At 37.7% G+C, this 15,116-nt stretch overlaps 1 protein-coding gene across 2 annotated transcripts; it reads left to right on the top strand.

The window, feature by feature from the left end:
• Positions 1–1,058: 1,058 nt before the first annotated feature.
• Positions 1,059–14,886, top strand: LOC124162249. Of its 2 annotated transcripts, none has more exons than XM_046538716.1 (6): positions 1,059–1,275; positions 1,461–1,731; positions 1,873–2,114; positions 2,238–2,447; positions 6,405–6,595; positions 13,575–14,886. In XM_046538716.1, exons 2-6 carry the CDS (start codon positions 1,502–1,504, stop codon positions 13,908–13,910), a joined length of 1,209 nt encoding a protein of 402 aa, XP_046394672.1. In that variant the 5' UTR covers positions 1,059–1,275; positions 1,461–1,501; the 3' UTR covers positions 13,911–14,886. The 2 variants fall into 2 exon arrangements, with proteins under 2 accessions (XP_046394672.1, XP_046394673.1); XM_046538717.1 differs by having other exon boundaries at positions 1,060–1,275; positions 13,578–14,886.
• The last annotated feature ends 230 nt before the right edge of the window (positions 14,887–15,116 follow it).

Below are 15,116 nucleotides of genomic sequence, written 5' to 3'. Positions count from 1 at the left end.
CCTTTTGTTTCTTTGATGAAGAAAACTACCCTATTCAAACTTGAATCAAGCAAGCCAATGCCACAGTGTTTTTTTACGTGACATCATCACATATGTCTATATACGGACTACCTTTCATCTGGCTTCCACCCTTCGACTTTTATATATATATATATATATAGGTGACCCTACTGGGAATAAGGAGGATTTATCCTACCAGTGAAGCTCCAGGGAGCCTTTCCAATGCAGCAAGATAGAACTCCAGTTCCGATCGCTTCCAATAACCAACGTGAGTTAAATCTGTGGTACTTAAATGTTCCACGATAGGTGCTTTCCATTCATGCGACTCACAAGTCGACTAGTGTCGATTCACGGAAACTCGTTTTAACTCTCAAATTCCTGCGCGTTATCTTTTGTCATAACAATGGGCGACACACATAGAATGGAACCAGTGGCGGATACAGAAAAAAACTCAAGGGGGGGGCGCAACATATCTTGAATTGTCTTTAATTTTATCGTAATAAAATATGATCAAGTCACAGGCAGAGTATATGAAAATTTTATTTAAAGTGATGATAAACATGTAAAAGACAATGCCATCTTATGATATAAAAAAGTTACAATTGTGGTTTTGCAATGTTCGGCAATACATGCGGATCCGCAAGGGGGGGGCGCGCGCCCCCTGCGCCCCCCATCTGTATCCGCCACTGAATGGAACACGAAAACCGCGACACTAGTCGACGTGTGTCGATGAATGGAAAGCACCCGATGTGGTGTTTTGCCGTTCTAAAAACAATAAAATTTGCAAATAAAATTATTATTCATTAAATTTTGATACTTTATTTTTATAAGATTATTTATGACACAAATACCTAATGGTTTACCGTGAAAAAATATGATAAAATTATGCAATGCTATTTCATTTCGGCGCACGAAAGTTTAATATTCCCGCTGCGGTTGAGACTCCATTGGCTTTAGTGCTCCGCCAATGAAATGCTAAGTTGACAAGGCATGTGATTGACGAACGTCGACCAATTTGGAGTAGCCAACATATGAAAAATTCTCTCAAATTGCGGCTGCTTCCGCTTGCTCTTCATTGTTGGTAGATGCGGCCGTATCCTGTCGGGTTTCCTAAACTGTAATGAAATTTTTCGTTGACCATTTTCACTCGTTAGCGAACAGCTTGGAAGTTGATAATTTCCATAATTGCGTGAAGTTTGTAGTGATTTGATATGTAGCAATGGCGATAGCGAGGATACCATCAATTTTATTATAAGGCTGAACCCCTCCGGAGAAGTTAGTATTCTTTTTGCGACCATCATATACCTTAATTTTCTTTGTTTACAATTATCTGACATTCGGTTAACTCTGGTGGTCCGTTAACTATCTGTATATTTCGGATACTCATGGAATTTAAGATGTTAAAGTATAACACTGGCTGTAGTGCCTGCTATATTTTTGTTATTCGACTCTAATTTCAGGGACAGCATCATTTTATTCCAACTCTTTTTAGCCTGCCACTATGTCAATAAGGGGGCGTAAGTTTGGAAATGTGACATTGGACGTGGTTAAAAAGAGTTGCTTTGACACTTTTGATGTTATAGCCTGTGTGAGAACAAGTCTTTTATTAGTTGCTGTGATAATAACTTTGGTCCTAGTCATTATAAAAATAGTGAAATATCACATTCAGCGATATCCACAAGTTCATCACTATGCTATATTTTACGTCTCAGCTGTGGAATGCATTGTTTGGTGAGCGAAAAAATGAACTTGAAGTCCGTCTTGTGATTTTATAGTCTACGATATGCTCTACCTTTTTATCGTATACTTATTTAAGAACGAGATCAATTACTTGTCCTCCCTAATGCAGAGTTTTTGCCGTTACTTTTTCAGTGGTACAACCTTTATGATCGGCAGCAAATATCCGCAGTTGGAATTCACAGCGACATATCTCCGACTACTTCAGCTTGTAGTAATATGTCATTTCCACTGGTCATTGTCGGCCCGTCTCTTTCACCGAGAGATGCTTGTACAGCATGTTATTAATCCTGTAATTTGTTTGTATATTCTTTATTGTACCACTGTTGCCCTAATGGGAATGGTGGATGTCTCAGGAAGTTGGACTGAATGTTTACGTAAGTGCAGTTGTCATAATTTTTATATTTTGTGTTTTACGATATATTGTGCAGTTAATTATTTTCACAATTGTTTCGTTATTTCATGTAAGTTGTTAAATTGAGAATCGCGTTGATTTTCAGGGCCCTATTGGCTGATGCTGTCTTCAGCAGATTTCCTAGTTGTTCAGCTTTTCATGGTAGCTGGAATATATATTACTAAGAGACTGAAGTCTGTTTCACCAATTGAGAATGTGAAAATGACTGCTCATAAAAGGGATTTTTGGATTATTGTGGCCGCTTACGAACTTTCTGCTATTGTTGCAGTCATATATGATGCCGTCATGAAAATCGGTGAGATTATTTCTCAGTTATTATCTTTCGACTAATGCTTTTATGTTCTACCAGGAATTCCGACTGAAGCATAATGCCGTGCGTAAAACAAAATTTTTGTATATCTACAAAAATATTTTATTCCTATGTACTGAAAAATAGTACATAGTCTGATGGAAGTTTAGCAGATGACCAACCTGGAAGAATTTCCAGTTGAATAAAATGGTTCTGAGGCTGTTAAAAATATATAGCCACATTTTAAATGTCCTTTCTCAATGACATTTTTGAATAGCTTTTTCAGGATTTATCATTATTTACAAGTTTAAATCTAAGGTATTTCCAGCTTTGTCTGGATTATTTGAATGACCCTACTTTGAAATGTAAGTAGGTCTCCAATTAATGTTTAATACCTCAGAAATGATAGCAGTATCATTCCTTAGTGGTTCTCTCAGCTGCTGTTGATTTAGATTTTTGGTCTTGGCTTCCACTTATTACTCCGGCTTCATTTTATTATCCAATCGTTTCTATTCCAGAGTGTATCTCATGAGTATTTCCTCATTTTACCATAGGTCTCTTTATTTATTACCAAAAGTACATAAATTATAAAAAAATGAAATATAAAGAAAATAAATTATTCATTCTGCTCCCTAGTACTCATTTATAGAATAGTATAGGTTTTCAAGTAGAAAATCCTTTACTTTTCTTCTACAAATGATATTAGATTGGTTTTCCTTCAATCCAGAGGGCAATCTATTGTGCAATTTTATATCTGTACATTCTGGACCAGAGGAAACCCCCTTTGGTTCTAACAAGTGGTGTATGGAAATTACCCTGTCCTCTGGTCCAATGATTTTGAATATTTGAGTTTTCAACAGAAGTAAAATCGTTGTATTTTACACAGTTAATTAAAGCCGATGTCCCACGGTCAAATTTGCATCAAAATGTTTGTCCAAATATTTTGATGCAAATATTTTGATACAACTGGACTGGGGGTGTCCCACGATGCATCTCATTTTGATCAAAAACAAACGAAAGACGATATTTATGTAAACAATTAGGAAACTTGTGGAGGTGGAGGATTCTTTCTTTTTTAGCAGGCGAAATTGTCTGAACAGACCTCTTGAACATTAAAGAGGCGAAAAAAGAAAACAGAAAGAATGCTGAACTTGGCCTTGGCTGGAAAGGGGGTATGAAAGCGTTGGAATAAGCATGCTAAACATGTTGGAGAAGGAGTTGGTCGCCGATGTTCCCGTTTATTATCGATAATAATTGACGACAAGTGAGGATATTTTCATGTCCCTTATCAGAAAGGTTGAGGGTAGAATAAAACGCCAGGATACAAACGTGAGGCAGTTTATTCCCGCGAGGAAAATGTTTTTAATAAATGATGGACATTGTGGTTGAGGAGATGTTATGAATAGTGCTGTAAGCGTGCATTTAAATCACATTTTTCTCTCCTAATCTAGCATTTGCTAAAATAAGGTCCTTATCCTATAATCATAGTAATAGAGACAGGCAGCTGTAGTGTTCCACAGGTACAATTGTCAGTTCATATTAGTCATTTCTCCAGCTGCTCGCTCGCATTGTATGCCTTCCACAAAGCGTAAAATTCGGCCTCGATACCTTAAGTAAATCTTTTATTATTTCCAAAACATCCCTCCTGGTATTGCGATTCTAAAGATCGCTTCCTTTCTATTAAAGATCAACTAATTATTACGAATTTCCTAGTTGAGAGCTTCCATCGCCTATCACTAAGACAAATTTTTGCTCATATTTACCTTTAGGGCCACACCAGGCGATGAAATAGACAATCACGAACGTATATATATATTTGAAATAATGTTTTGTGAATTCACTTCGTGGTATGGTGATATTATAAATTTAAAACTAAACCTTTTAGTATTCCATACAATACTAATGGAAAAACTCAACCGGTTTCGATCTTTTCAGGTGTTTACCTAGAGGTTTACGAATAAGATAACGACCTGAAAAGGTGGAAACCGGTTGGGTTTTTAATGCATACTGTGTGGAATACAACAAAGTTTATTTTTGTGTCCATAATATACATAATTATTAATTAAAATACTCATGCAGACGATAAATAAGTTTAACCTATTTGGCCTGTGTGTAAGCGCTTGGCGATGTTTTTTTGTCAAAGGCCCTGTGATTGGTTGGTTTCATCCAATTGGATGAAAAATTAGAACCTGTCCTATCCATTTGTACAAATCGGTGATTTGTACAAACGATAGGACCAAAAGCCAGTTGGACATAATTTTGACCGTGGGGCAGGGTGCGCGTCAGTTGCATCAAATTTTGATGCAAATATTTTGACGCAAATTTGACCGTGGGACATCGGCTTAAGGCTAGTACATACACACATGGAAGAGGGAGCATACCAAGCCTTTTGAATATTGGGCCACAGTGAGACCTATAGTGTTCTTTACCAATTAAACACACAATTCTTACTGGGAGGTCTGGCATATAGGTATAACTCTGGCGTAATTCTATGATGATGGTTGATATGATTTAGGAACCCAATCATGTGTTGTGCTGAATGGCATTTCTCATGAATTTAAAACCAGAAATTAGCTTCATTTCTTCCCTGCAATGGCTCATAAATACAAGTCTTTAACCCTTAGGGTGCCAGCCTATTTTTCATAGTATACTGAAGAATTCAACCAGGATTTTTAGGTGAATTTGTGAGGTTGCACTTTATAATAAATTTATAAAGAGCCTAATGTGCAGTTGCTGACGTTAATTTTTTTAAATGCGCTATAAATAATAATGTGTGAAGAGAAAAATTTCATTGTTCATTTCATTACATTCCATCTCTTCTATGCATCGAGGAAAATAAATTTATTTGAACACTTAAAAAAAAAAATAATCGGATTAGAAAATTTGTTATTAAAAGCTTTTTGACAAAATGAGGTTTTACCTTAATCTATTAGATCATATACTAATTTTATGCTTTTGCCAGTGGTTTATTTTAAAAATATTTCTTATAGTTTAACAACTGTTTCAATGGCGTACCCAGGATTATAACTGGGGGGTTATAAGGTTATTTCCTTGAAAAAGTAGTTTTATTGTAGTTACATATCTCTTACTAATGCATATCATTTTTCGTGGGTTTAAAGAAAATTTGTTGAATATTTTTGTTTCAATTCAGTACTGATTTTGCTTAAAGAATTTTGCGATTTTTGCTTTTGGGGGGGCAGCTGCCCCTCGCTGAGTACGCCCATGAATTGTTTATAAAGTCCCATGTGCAAACCTTTGTGCTGAAAACGTGCCTTAATATTGTTCCTCACTGGTTGTTCAAAAACTGATGCACGTCCAATTTGTTGATAATGCATAATGTGAGTTAATATAAAAATAAGCAAAAGGCAATAGCAACAATATATGGTAGACCCATAGCCAAAAATGACATAAATACAAAGGTCATCAATGTATGCACTTAGAGTTGGGATAGGGTGCACTGTAAAGACCATTTAGGAGCATGTTGTATGCCTTCTTTTTTGCTTTACCTTCCCTGATTCATACATTTTGCTGTACACACAACAATCCTCCTTTTTTCCAGGTAATGTTTTGAATGGCTTCTTGTTTTCCCTTACATATTCCTCTAAATTCTCATATTTGTTATCTTACTGTATGTGATATTAAAAGTTAAGACTCAATCATAAACCCTGGATATTGCCTGCATCATTCATGTCGGTTTTATTTGCAATGCAGTGTGCAAAGCAGGTAGTTTGCCTTATTGTAGGCTTCTTTGATTTCTTCATGTGAAGGAATTGTTCATTTGTGGAGAAGCATGTGTATATCGCACAAATTTTTATTTACTGCACTTCATCACAGGATAGACCACATATTAAAATTATCAGATAAAAATTGCAATTGTGATCCAGGGTGCTGAAGTTAAAAGGTCTATGTGCTAAGTATTAGTGAGATGTGCGCATAATGATGGCTTTTTCTCTATTCTTGCAGTTGGAACTGAAGAGACTGGATGTAGTGCAGTGTTTGCTCATGCGCAGTTCTTCTATTCGTCAGTTTTTACAGTTTTTGTTCTCATTAAGTTTCTTGTTCCTACCTGGACTGTGTTGTGGATTTTCCGTCCAATGGAAGAAGGATGTCCTCACAATGCAGAAAATGCCCTCTCCTCTCCATCATATGATGCTGTAAGTGTGCACAGGTTCTTAGTGCCTAGCATAGCTTTTTAGCCAATTTGGTTTTAAATACATGTTTCCTGAGTATTCAGTACTTTTAAAATAACAGCACATTATCTACTGTATCCAAGTGAGTTAGTCTTAAATTGTAAGGCATAGCGAACTCCTTATTATCTGGACTAATGATGGGGAGAGGCAGCACGAATAATCCTAACTTTCACTTTAATTTCTTGTAATGTTAATTATTTACGTAAATCAAATTATGCACACATTTATGTTAGAGTGCCTCCCAGACTCATTGAGAGCTTTCTTCACCCAATCGCAATCTAAGCAGCGATAACATGATTGTACTTGTACTCTACTACTCCTTATAGGACCTGGTTTCCAAGAACCGCGCATCCGTGGTTGTGTGATGCATGGTGAAATCTGATCACAGATTCAGAAAAATAGTTCTCATAAGTGCATGAAAACCACTGCGCAACGTCGGAAAGTACACTGTCAGGTATCCCATAGTGAAGTTATGTCTCGCACAAGTAGCGCGAGAGGCAACTGAGGCAGAACATAGGCCTGAGATAACACACCATGATGCGTGGGAAACCAGAACACGATGCTCCCATGAAGGCAACTGGTATGCGATGACACCATTGCGCATTAGCGGTTCTAGGAAACCAGGATTTAAGGCAAACTGTCCATGCCATGCATGAGTCACAGCCAGCTATATATGTACAAGCTGGTTTTAAAAAGTGCCTTCGACGCGAAGATCAGGAAGTCGTTGGACACTAATGTTCCTCTGCTTTAAATATTTCAAAACCTTTGGAGAATAAATCACTAAGTCCAAATAATAGCCCGTTTTGGCAATAAACAGTGACAAATATAGCATTAAAGGTTGTATTGACAAATTTTAAAGTTTATCTAAAGAATTTTATGGTTTTGCAATGAGTGAGAATGATCAACAAATGTTGAGTGTATGCATCCCGCGTGCCACCAAAGCTGTCTGCCTCTGCGCTCACTCTTGGGCCCGTATCTCGGGAACCACTGGTCACAATTGGAAAATATTTTAGGAGCAGCATGCCAAATGTTCATTGTATCGTTAGCTACCATAGAAAATCAGTTGAAAAATACCAGCGCCTTCTTATCGCCATTCATATCCGAAAAACGGCCGAAAATACCAAAATTTCTCAACTTTGAGTGCTATGTGGCACGTTTTCCTGTTATCCAATTGCTATAATATTTTACAGCATATGTTTTTAAACCATTTGGCATAAAATGAGTGGTTGGGTCCAAGCACGCACCAGATAAAATCTAAATTTTCAGATGTTACTACTTTGTAGTAAAGTATTTAGCTACATTTTCCGGTAAATTTATCAACTATAACGAGTCAAAATACAAATTAGTTTTAACATTAGGTCCTATTAAACTCTTTGGTACTAATAAAATGACCTACTACGCGTGCATAGTAGTGCCTTTTTTTATGAAAGAAGTAGTCTAAAACAGTCATTTTTGAGTCTGGAAAATCCTAAATTTCAAAATCTCCGAACCCCCCTTCGGCTAGGGGGAATTCCCCTGATTGTGCAGTTATTCACGTAGCTAAACCCCCTCACCCTCACCTAGTTGGTGCGGATCTAGATCCCTCACTGCTGGATGTTAAACTCTTGGTGTTCATCAAGGATATCAACGCGGGGGAAGGACTTCAATGAAGCCACAATCCAAGACTAGAACTAGGGCTTTGCGGGGGGGCGTGTGCGCAGATTTCAGGGAGGGGAGCAGAAAATTTTGAAACATTTATTAAAAAAGTTATTCAATTTTTATAATTAAGTTAGTTAGCAATAATAATTAATTTCTAAATATTAAAAAGTAATATTAATTAAAGTTCTTTATAGCAAACATACGGTGAGTAATTTCAACTAACGCACCACAAAAAAATGGCATATGGAGGCATTATATTTTAGGGGTGGAGTAGGGGAGGGGATCACAACCATTTCACAACTGGTTAAGAGCCCCAAACCTGCGCTAAAGATGCGCATGGTGGTATGTCCGCCGTTTGATTCCCGGTTCAGGGGATTTTTTTCTCATTGCAATTCATGTATATTTCTTACGTTTTGGTTAGTGAGTAATAATTTTCATCACGAAATGTTTTGCAATCGGCCCCAAAATCAATCACTTAAGGACTAATTTTCTCGAGATCTCGTTAAAATAAATATCCGCGCTTTTTCTCATACTTCAGTATTTTCCCCTGCCAAACACCCAAGAGTCTTTCTGGGTATTAGGTAGGATTATGCGAATGATATCAGTAATTTTTGCAGATTCTGTGCACCAGTGGGTTACTCAGTAAAGGCACACTAATGACTTATCCATGGTTATTTCTAGAGATGGGTCGAATAGCAGATTTCTCGAATTCGAATATCGAATTCGAATATTAAATCATTGCTCGAATATTCGAATACCTCGAATTTCGAATACCTCGAATACTAAATGATGAATGCTGGTATGTTTGACTCGGTTGCCTATGCAGCAGGCAACACAAGATTTTGGGGAGTAATTTTGATTTCCTTTAAATGATTCGAACAGGAATTTAGCTGATTAATGAATATTTTCATTTTATGGAAACAATTGGGCATATAATTAATTCAACTAACATCGCTTTACCCTCACTCCTGCTGCCAAGTGCTAGCTGACAATCTGAGGCATTTTGTAAAATACAAGCTCTTCTCCACCAGATTTTCTTCAATTATTTTCAGTCCATCTTTGGGAGTTCTCACGAGATAAGAAGATGAATTGGAATTGCTATCAGGGAGAAACCAAATATTCTGAGAAAATATCCCTTTTTCTGGGACTGTAACAATAAAGATTTATAGCACCACTCATAAATTATAACTTGATATATGTTTTCGGAAAAAAATACCGCATCAACTTCCGAGAAGCTCTATTGCTCATATCGAGTTTCGCCAGAATGCGTCTCCGTCGTATTTTGACATTTATTTCTTTGCGTAAAATGCTTAAATAAACTCAGAAATACGTCGTGTTTGGTCTTATTCTTTTTGAAATTACGCGCACATTACTAATATTTCAATTCAATAAAGGTGTAACATCAATAGGGATCTTGCATATATTTCAGATATAATCAATAGCCCCAAAATTATATAAAAATATATGTTTGCATACCTCGGTGAAAGTTTTTTTATTATTTTATGACGTGGTTTACGATATTTAATGCATCAAAGTTCACGAGAATTTTCAAATGCAAGTGAGAAGCGAAAACGCCCGATGATTGGCTGGTAGAAAAGTGACGTCATAGTTCAGTACGAGGCACGGCGGCACGGCCATAGTATAGGTTGCATACTTGAATACATGCGACGGCGTGGTTATGATTCATTTATTGAATTGCAGACTTATCGGAGTTGTTCATTGTGACTTCAGGACTATTATTTGATCTATTTCTCCTCCATTGAAAGCGATAGATTGCGTAAAGATGAAGGCATATGGTTATTCTTAGGCTGATCCTAGCAAGCGTCCTGTTACTGATTCCATCATGATAACAGGGTATTTTAGTGAAACTGTAGACTTCGTCGGCTCGGAAAGTCGATGCCGAGAAATGGAAAGGTAGCTGATGTGCATCTGTAATGTTTTATAGTTCATAACAAAGTGAGACTTGCGTATAATATTGGCGAAAGCGTATACTCATGTGAAATGTGTATTCTTTTGGCAGTCCGGTAGAGTCTTATGGTGAACTTATTTCCACCTCGAAGCTGTCGATGATACTTTCAACTTAAAAATACCTTGCCTGGAGGGCGACAGGAAGCTCTGAGGAAGCCAGACTATTAATGTTTCAATTTAGTAGCGATAATATAGACGAACTTCCAACACAATCTACCATCTTGTGACTCAAAAACCCTGAAGCCACTTCCTATTCTGCAGAAAGAATCGGTCAATCGCACTTCGATCAATATAATAAACACAACGTCTTCAGGTGTTAATAAGTTACTTTTGAAATGAAATACTTCCTAAATTAGCATTAAAATGTGCATGTTTTCCAAACAGTATTTAATACATTTTGGGAGCTTTTCTCACGATATATCTGACACCTTCTCTAAAGGCGAGCTCATCGTCATTGCGATCGGTTGTCACTTAAAAATTCCGTATCGGAAATCCTAGAGGGATGACTTTCGACGATGACTGTGATCACCTGCACTCTCACTATCACTGGATCCCGTGGTGAAAATATCATCCCAATCCAATATCTATTTGGTTTTAACTGGGGAAAGAGCAACATAGAACTGCACATTCTTTGGGCAACTTTGGGTTTGACTTTCTCTCAAACACACCATTTCCCCTGTGGTGCACATCAGTCCTATCTTTATACGATGGCCTGACAACCTTTAAATGGATCCTTGGTTTATCCTGACAACCAACTAAATGGAAATTGCTGATCCACACATGTCCATTCTTATCTCCATAATTTCCAAATCAAAGGCCGCGGAACATTCCTCTTGTGACTCAACTTTTTCTGAAAAGCAAGCCGGCGTAGAATAAAATCAAAGAATGCTGCGATTCATTTTTTGTGACCACCTCTGGATTCCATTCTTTTTCCATCTACAACTTCTTTATCTTTCGGGGTAAACTATGGGACAAGATAATGTTTAAGTATTTTCATTAATTTATAACAAAATATAAGTTCTAAAAATACCCAAAAGCCATTTTATTAATCCGCACTGATGAGTGTAAATTAATGTGGAAGATGAATGCTGTAGACGTAGTAGTTTTCCTTAGGTTGAGTTGCAAAGTTCATGAAGTTGACAAAACGGCTAATTTTTCGGTGCGCGGAGTCATTTATTGCACTGACCGTGTCTACATTTTTCAATTTTTTTGTAATAAAATAAATCAGAGTTTAGGATAAAATTTCATTTAAAATGACGTATAGTTCATTTTTATAGCATGTAGTGAAGCCAGGATATAAATTTGCAAAGTACAGCGGCACATCATTTTGACGCCGACAGTAGAAGAAAACGCTGTCTTCTTGGCTGGCACTCGAATGCATGAGGATCAACGTTGCTCTATATTTTCATATTTCCTCCCTTGATTTTAAACATCATGGAATTTTCTATGTCCTTCCGTAACTGAAATTGAACAAGTGCCTTAATAATTTGAGTCCATCGTAACCATCGAGAAACACCTATCTCGATTTTTGTTCGGAAGTTGAGTTTTTATTCTACGGCGGCCGAATCATCAAAAAATCTCAGTTTCAAGTTATTCAGTCAATGAAATATGGAAATATTATTTATATTAAAGTTATCTTCGCTCACATAGCACACGGGTTTATCATTCCGTTTATTATACTCTTATTTTTCCATAACGCTCATCCCGACAGACGGCTTGCATCGACGCTTTTCTTCTAATTTCCTCCGTGGGAATGCAGACGAAAATTTTTTCTGGGGTGTTATTGCACAGAGGAACAATGCACCACTTGTAATTTTTCCTTATTTCACCCACGTTCTCCTTTAAACGCAACGTGGCTCTTCCAAACCTGCAGTTACTGGGCTTGGATCTTGGACTCGTACTGAACTATGACGTCACAGCCAAAGATTAGTGGGGGCGGTATTTTTTAGCCCGCGAAACTCGGGCGACTTTTGGAAGTCATTTTCTAGGGTATAAACTGAATTTTAAGCGGAAAAAAGTATAATGCGGTACTAAGTGTTTACTGTAGTATATCAGCATACTGTTTATAAAAAGTATGCAATTTCCCTATTGACGAAAGTCATTCTTAGACACCTTTTGTGCTAATAGATGACTCATGCAGCGGTTGACCTCCAAAGAAATGGGGAACTTCGAAGCTGGTAGGAAAAAAAAAGGTCAGTGGGGGAGAAAAGGGAGGGCCCGAAACACGTTTCTATTGTTCTCGTGTAACTTGGTATTTTTTCGAAGCTAAGGTCTTCGTAATATGATCCCTGCGCGAGCTGTGACCTTTTTTTATTTCGAAGAAGAGGAAAGCCTCAGAGGGGGGGCTAGTGCTGAATGGAGAGGGATACCGGATCTTGGGAAATGCGCTAATGTAAGTATCCCACGGTACTCACACAGCTGTTGACCTCCAGAAATGGGGAACTTCGAAGCAGGTAGCTAGAAAAAGGTCAGTGGGTGAGAAAAGGGGGGAGGGCGTGAAACACGTTTTTATTGTTCTCGTAACTCGATATTTTTTTCGAAGCAGGGGTCTTCGTAATGCGATCCCTGCGCGAGCTGGGACCTTTTGTTTGATTTCGGGGAAGAGGAAAGCGTCAGAGGGGTGAGTCAAGTGCTGAATGGAGGGGGATAGCGGATCGTGGGAAATGCCCTAAGGTTGCTATCCCACGGCACTGAGGTTCTCCTGGTGGGGGGAATCGGGGATTTTCGGATTTTTTCACCCGACCATTTTCGGTTCCCCTCGTTGAACTCTTTTCACCGCTAAAATCCACTTATTTGATGTAATTCGTCAACTTGCGTAAAACGGCGCTGCGGGCACTAAATGACTACAGTTCTCTACATTTTTCCGAGTCAACTACCAACGACGTGCGTGCGACAGTGTATGACGCGAAATTCCAAGTATTCGAGGTATTCGAGGCGGTACTTTTCGCATAACTATTCGAAACCTCGAATATCGAATACTTTCTAATATTCGAGGTATTCGAGTATTCGCGGATACTATTCGCACATCTCTAGTTATTTCCTTTAATATTTTGTTGTAAAATCATCATGTTTATGTGACATTTAAAGGGTTTTGGATAAATCATGGAGTAAGCGATTTTGAAGTAGAAAACCTGAGTGAGTCATGTAATTCCTTCTCTCAAACATTGTAGACACCCTGTAAACCTATATTTACTGGTAGTAATCTACACCTACATACTACCCTGCGAGCTGCCTAAGAAGGCGTGTGGCATGGGGAATTAGGACACCAGCTGTGTAATTTTAAAAATCAGTAGTGATAAATGTTTCTGAGATATAATTTATTCCCGTTATTCCTCAGCAGGCTTGTCCATCGCCAGGGAATCAGCCGCCAATCAAAGGCTGTCATGCCTATCGACGTATGGCCTTGCCCGACAGCGTAGCCTCTCCTGATGTTATCGCAGATTCTGGAATTGGCGATCATGTTCGCCAACAGTCTGCTTACCATAATCCTCCTCTCATGTCCGACATTGGGGATGTCCCAGTGCCTGGGGGTAAACTTGCGAGGGGTTTGTCGACAATTTGTGAGGAGTCATCTCCGTCCATGGCAGAGGGTCATTTGCGGCCTGGAGAGAAGATAATGCTCATATCGAATGGGACTGAAGTGACTTGGCAAAGTGAACCAGACAAATGCTGACAGAGCACGGAAACCATGTAATGGAAACAGTACCAGTTTTATTCCTCATAAATTTTCAAAGACAGAGGATGTGTATGAATACTGCCATCTTTTTGACTTGTGATTTTTTTAAAGGAAGAGTGTATGGTGAGGATTAGGAAAGACATGGTGGCAATAGCAAACTGATGTGTTGAGAAGTGTGGGCGAATCTCAATTTTTTAAAGTTTTCCAATTGGTACTGATAAAATTAGGACATAAATGTAATCTCATTATTAATAAGTGATTATTGTGTACCGAAATGTGTATGTTGTATGTATCAAACTTCTACAACTTTGTGAGTCAAAATGGACGTGGTTTTTAAAGGATGAATTCAACTACTTCTTGAAAGTGTCTTTCAAATATTTTGTATTTCTGTGGAACAGTGTTATCTTGTGGTGAGAGTGTGTTTTAAAGTATGGTTGTTTTGTGTGAACTTTAATCTGGCATCTAGTATGATTATTTTAACTGATTTTTCTAATTTGGGAGTTATTGAACAGATATAGGTATATGTATGCATGCCCAACTTACTTTTAAAAACTTTTGGTAAGCTTGAGGAACCAGATAGCTACTGTCAAATGGATGCCTGTAGTTTGGATACCAACAAATGAGAGATATTAATGGACAAGCTGGAAAATGGCGTGCACAATTGGTCGTAATTGTTCATTGTTCTCCTTAAACTATTTTTCCTGTTTTGATATTTGTGTGCATGATTTTTGTTGTTGCCAAATTTGTTAATACATTATTTCTTTTCTATTGATTCCACCGTGTGGATTGAGAATACTCATTTATAATTCTCAACTGGGCAGTCTCAAAGCTAATTAGCAAGTGTACATTAATTTTATACAAGGTGATTGAGACAGCTTCAAATTCATGGTTATGTTGTTATTTTCCTTACATGATGAAGGTGGCTTTAATGTTTATGAAGTGGTGCAATATTAAAGTGCATTTATCCTGAAAATATTATGAGATGCTTCTTTTTTTAGGGCAAGTTCTTTTTCACAAATGCTACATATTCAGATTTTGTCATAGATTTATTTAACAAATTGTTCTTACCATTAAGTGTTATTGCCTCCGTAGAAATACTTCATACCCAGCCTCAGAGAAGCATGAGCTTCATCCAGATTATGTATCATAGAGTAAGCAAAAATTTAGAATGGATCGCATAAGTGAAGATGTTTTAGCTCCCAG

This window comes from Ischnura elegans, chromosome 7, assembly GCF_921293095.1.
Source record: "Ischnura elegans chromosome 7, ioIscEleg1.1, whole genome shotgun sequence".
NCBI classification, from domain to species: domain Eukaryota; kingdom Metazoa; phylum Arthropoda; class Insecta; order Odonata; family Coenagrionidae; genus Ischnura; species Ischnura elegans.
This window is presented reverse-complemented; position numbering and strand designations above follow the sequence as displayed.

Bases quoted from the DNA above. Each gene is read 5' to 3' on its own strand.
- LOC124162249 (XM_046538716.1), top strand. From the start codon at position 1,502: ATGTCAATAAGGGGGCGTAAGTTTGGAAATGTGACATTGGACGTGGTT. The intron at 1,732-1,872 runs GTGAGCGAAAAA...TTACTTTTTCAG, and splicing joins GCTGTGGAATGCATTGTTTG to TGGTACAACCTTTATGATCG. The intron at 6,596-13,574 runs GTAAGTGTGCAC...GTTATTCCTCAG, and splicing joins CCTCTCCATCATATGATGCT to CAGGCTTGTCCATCGCCAGG.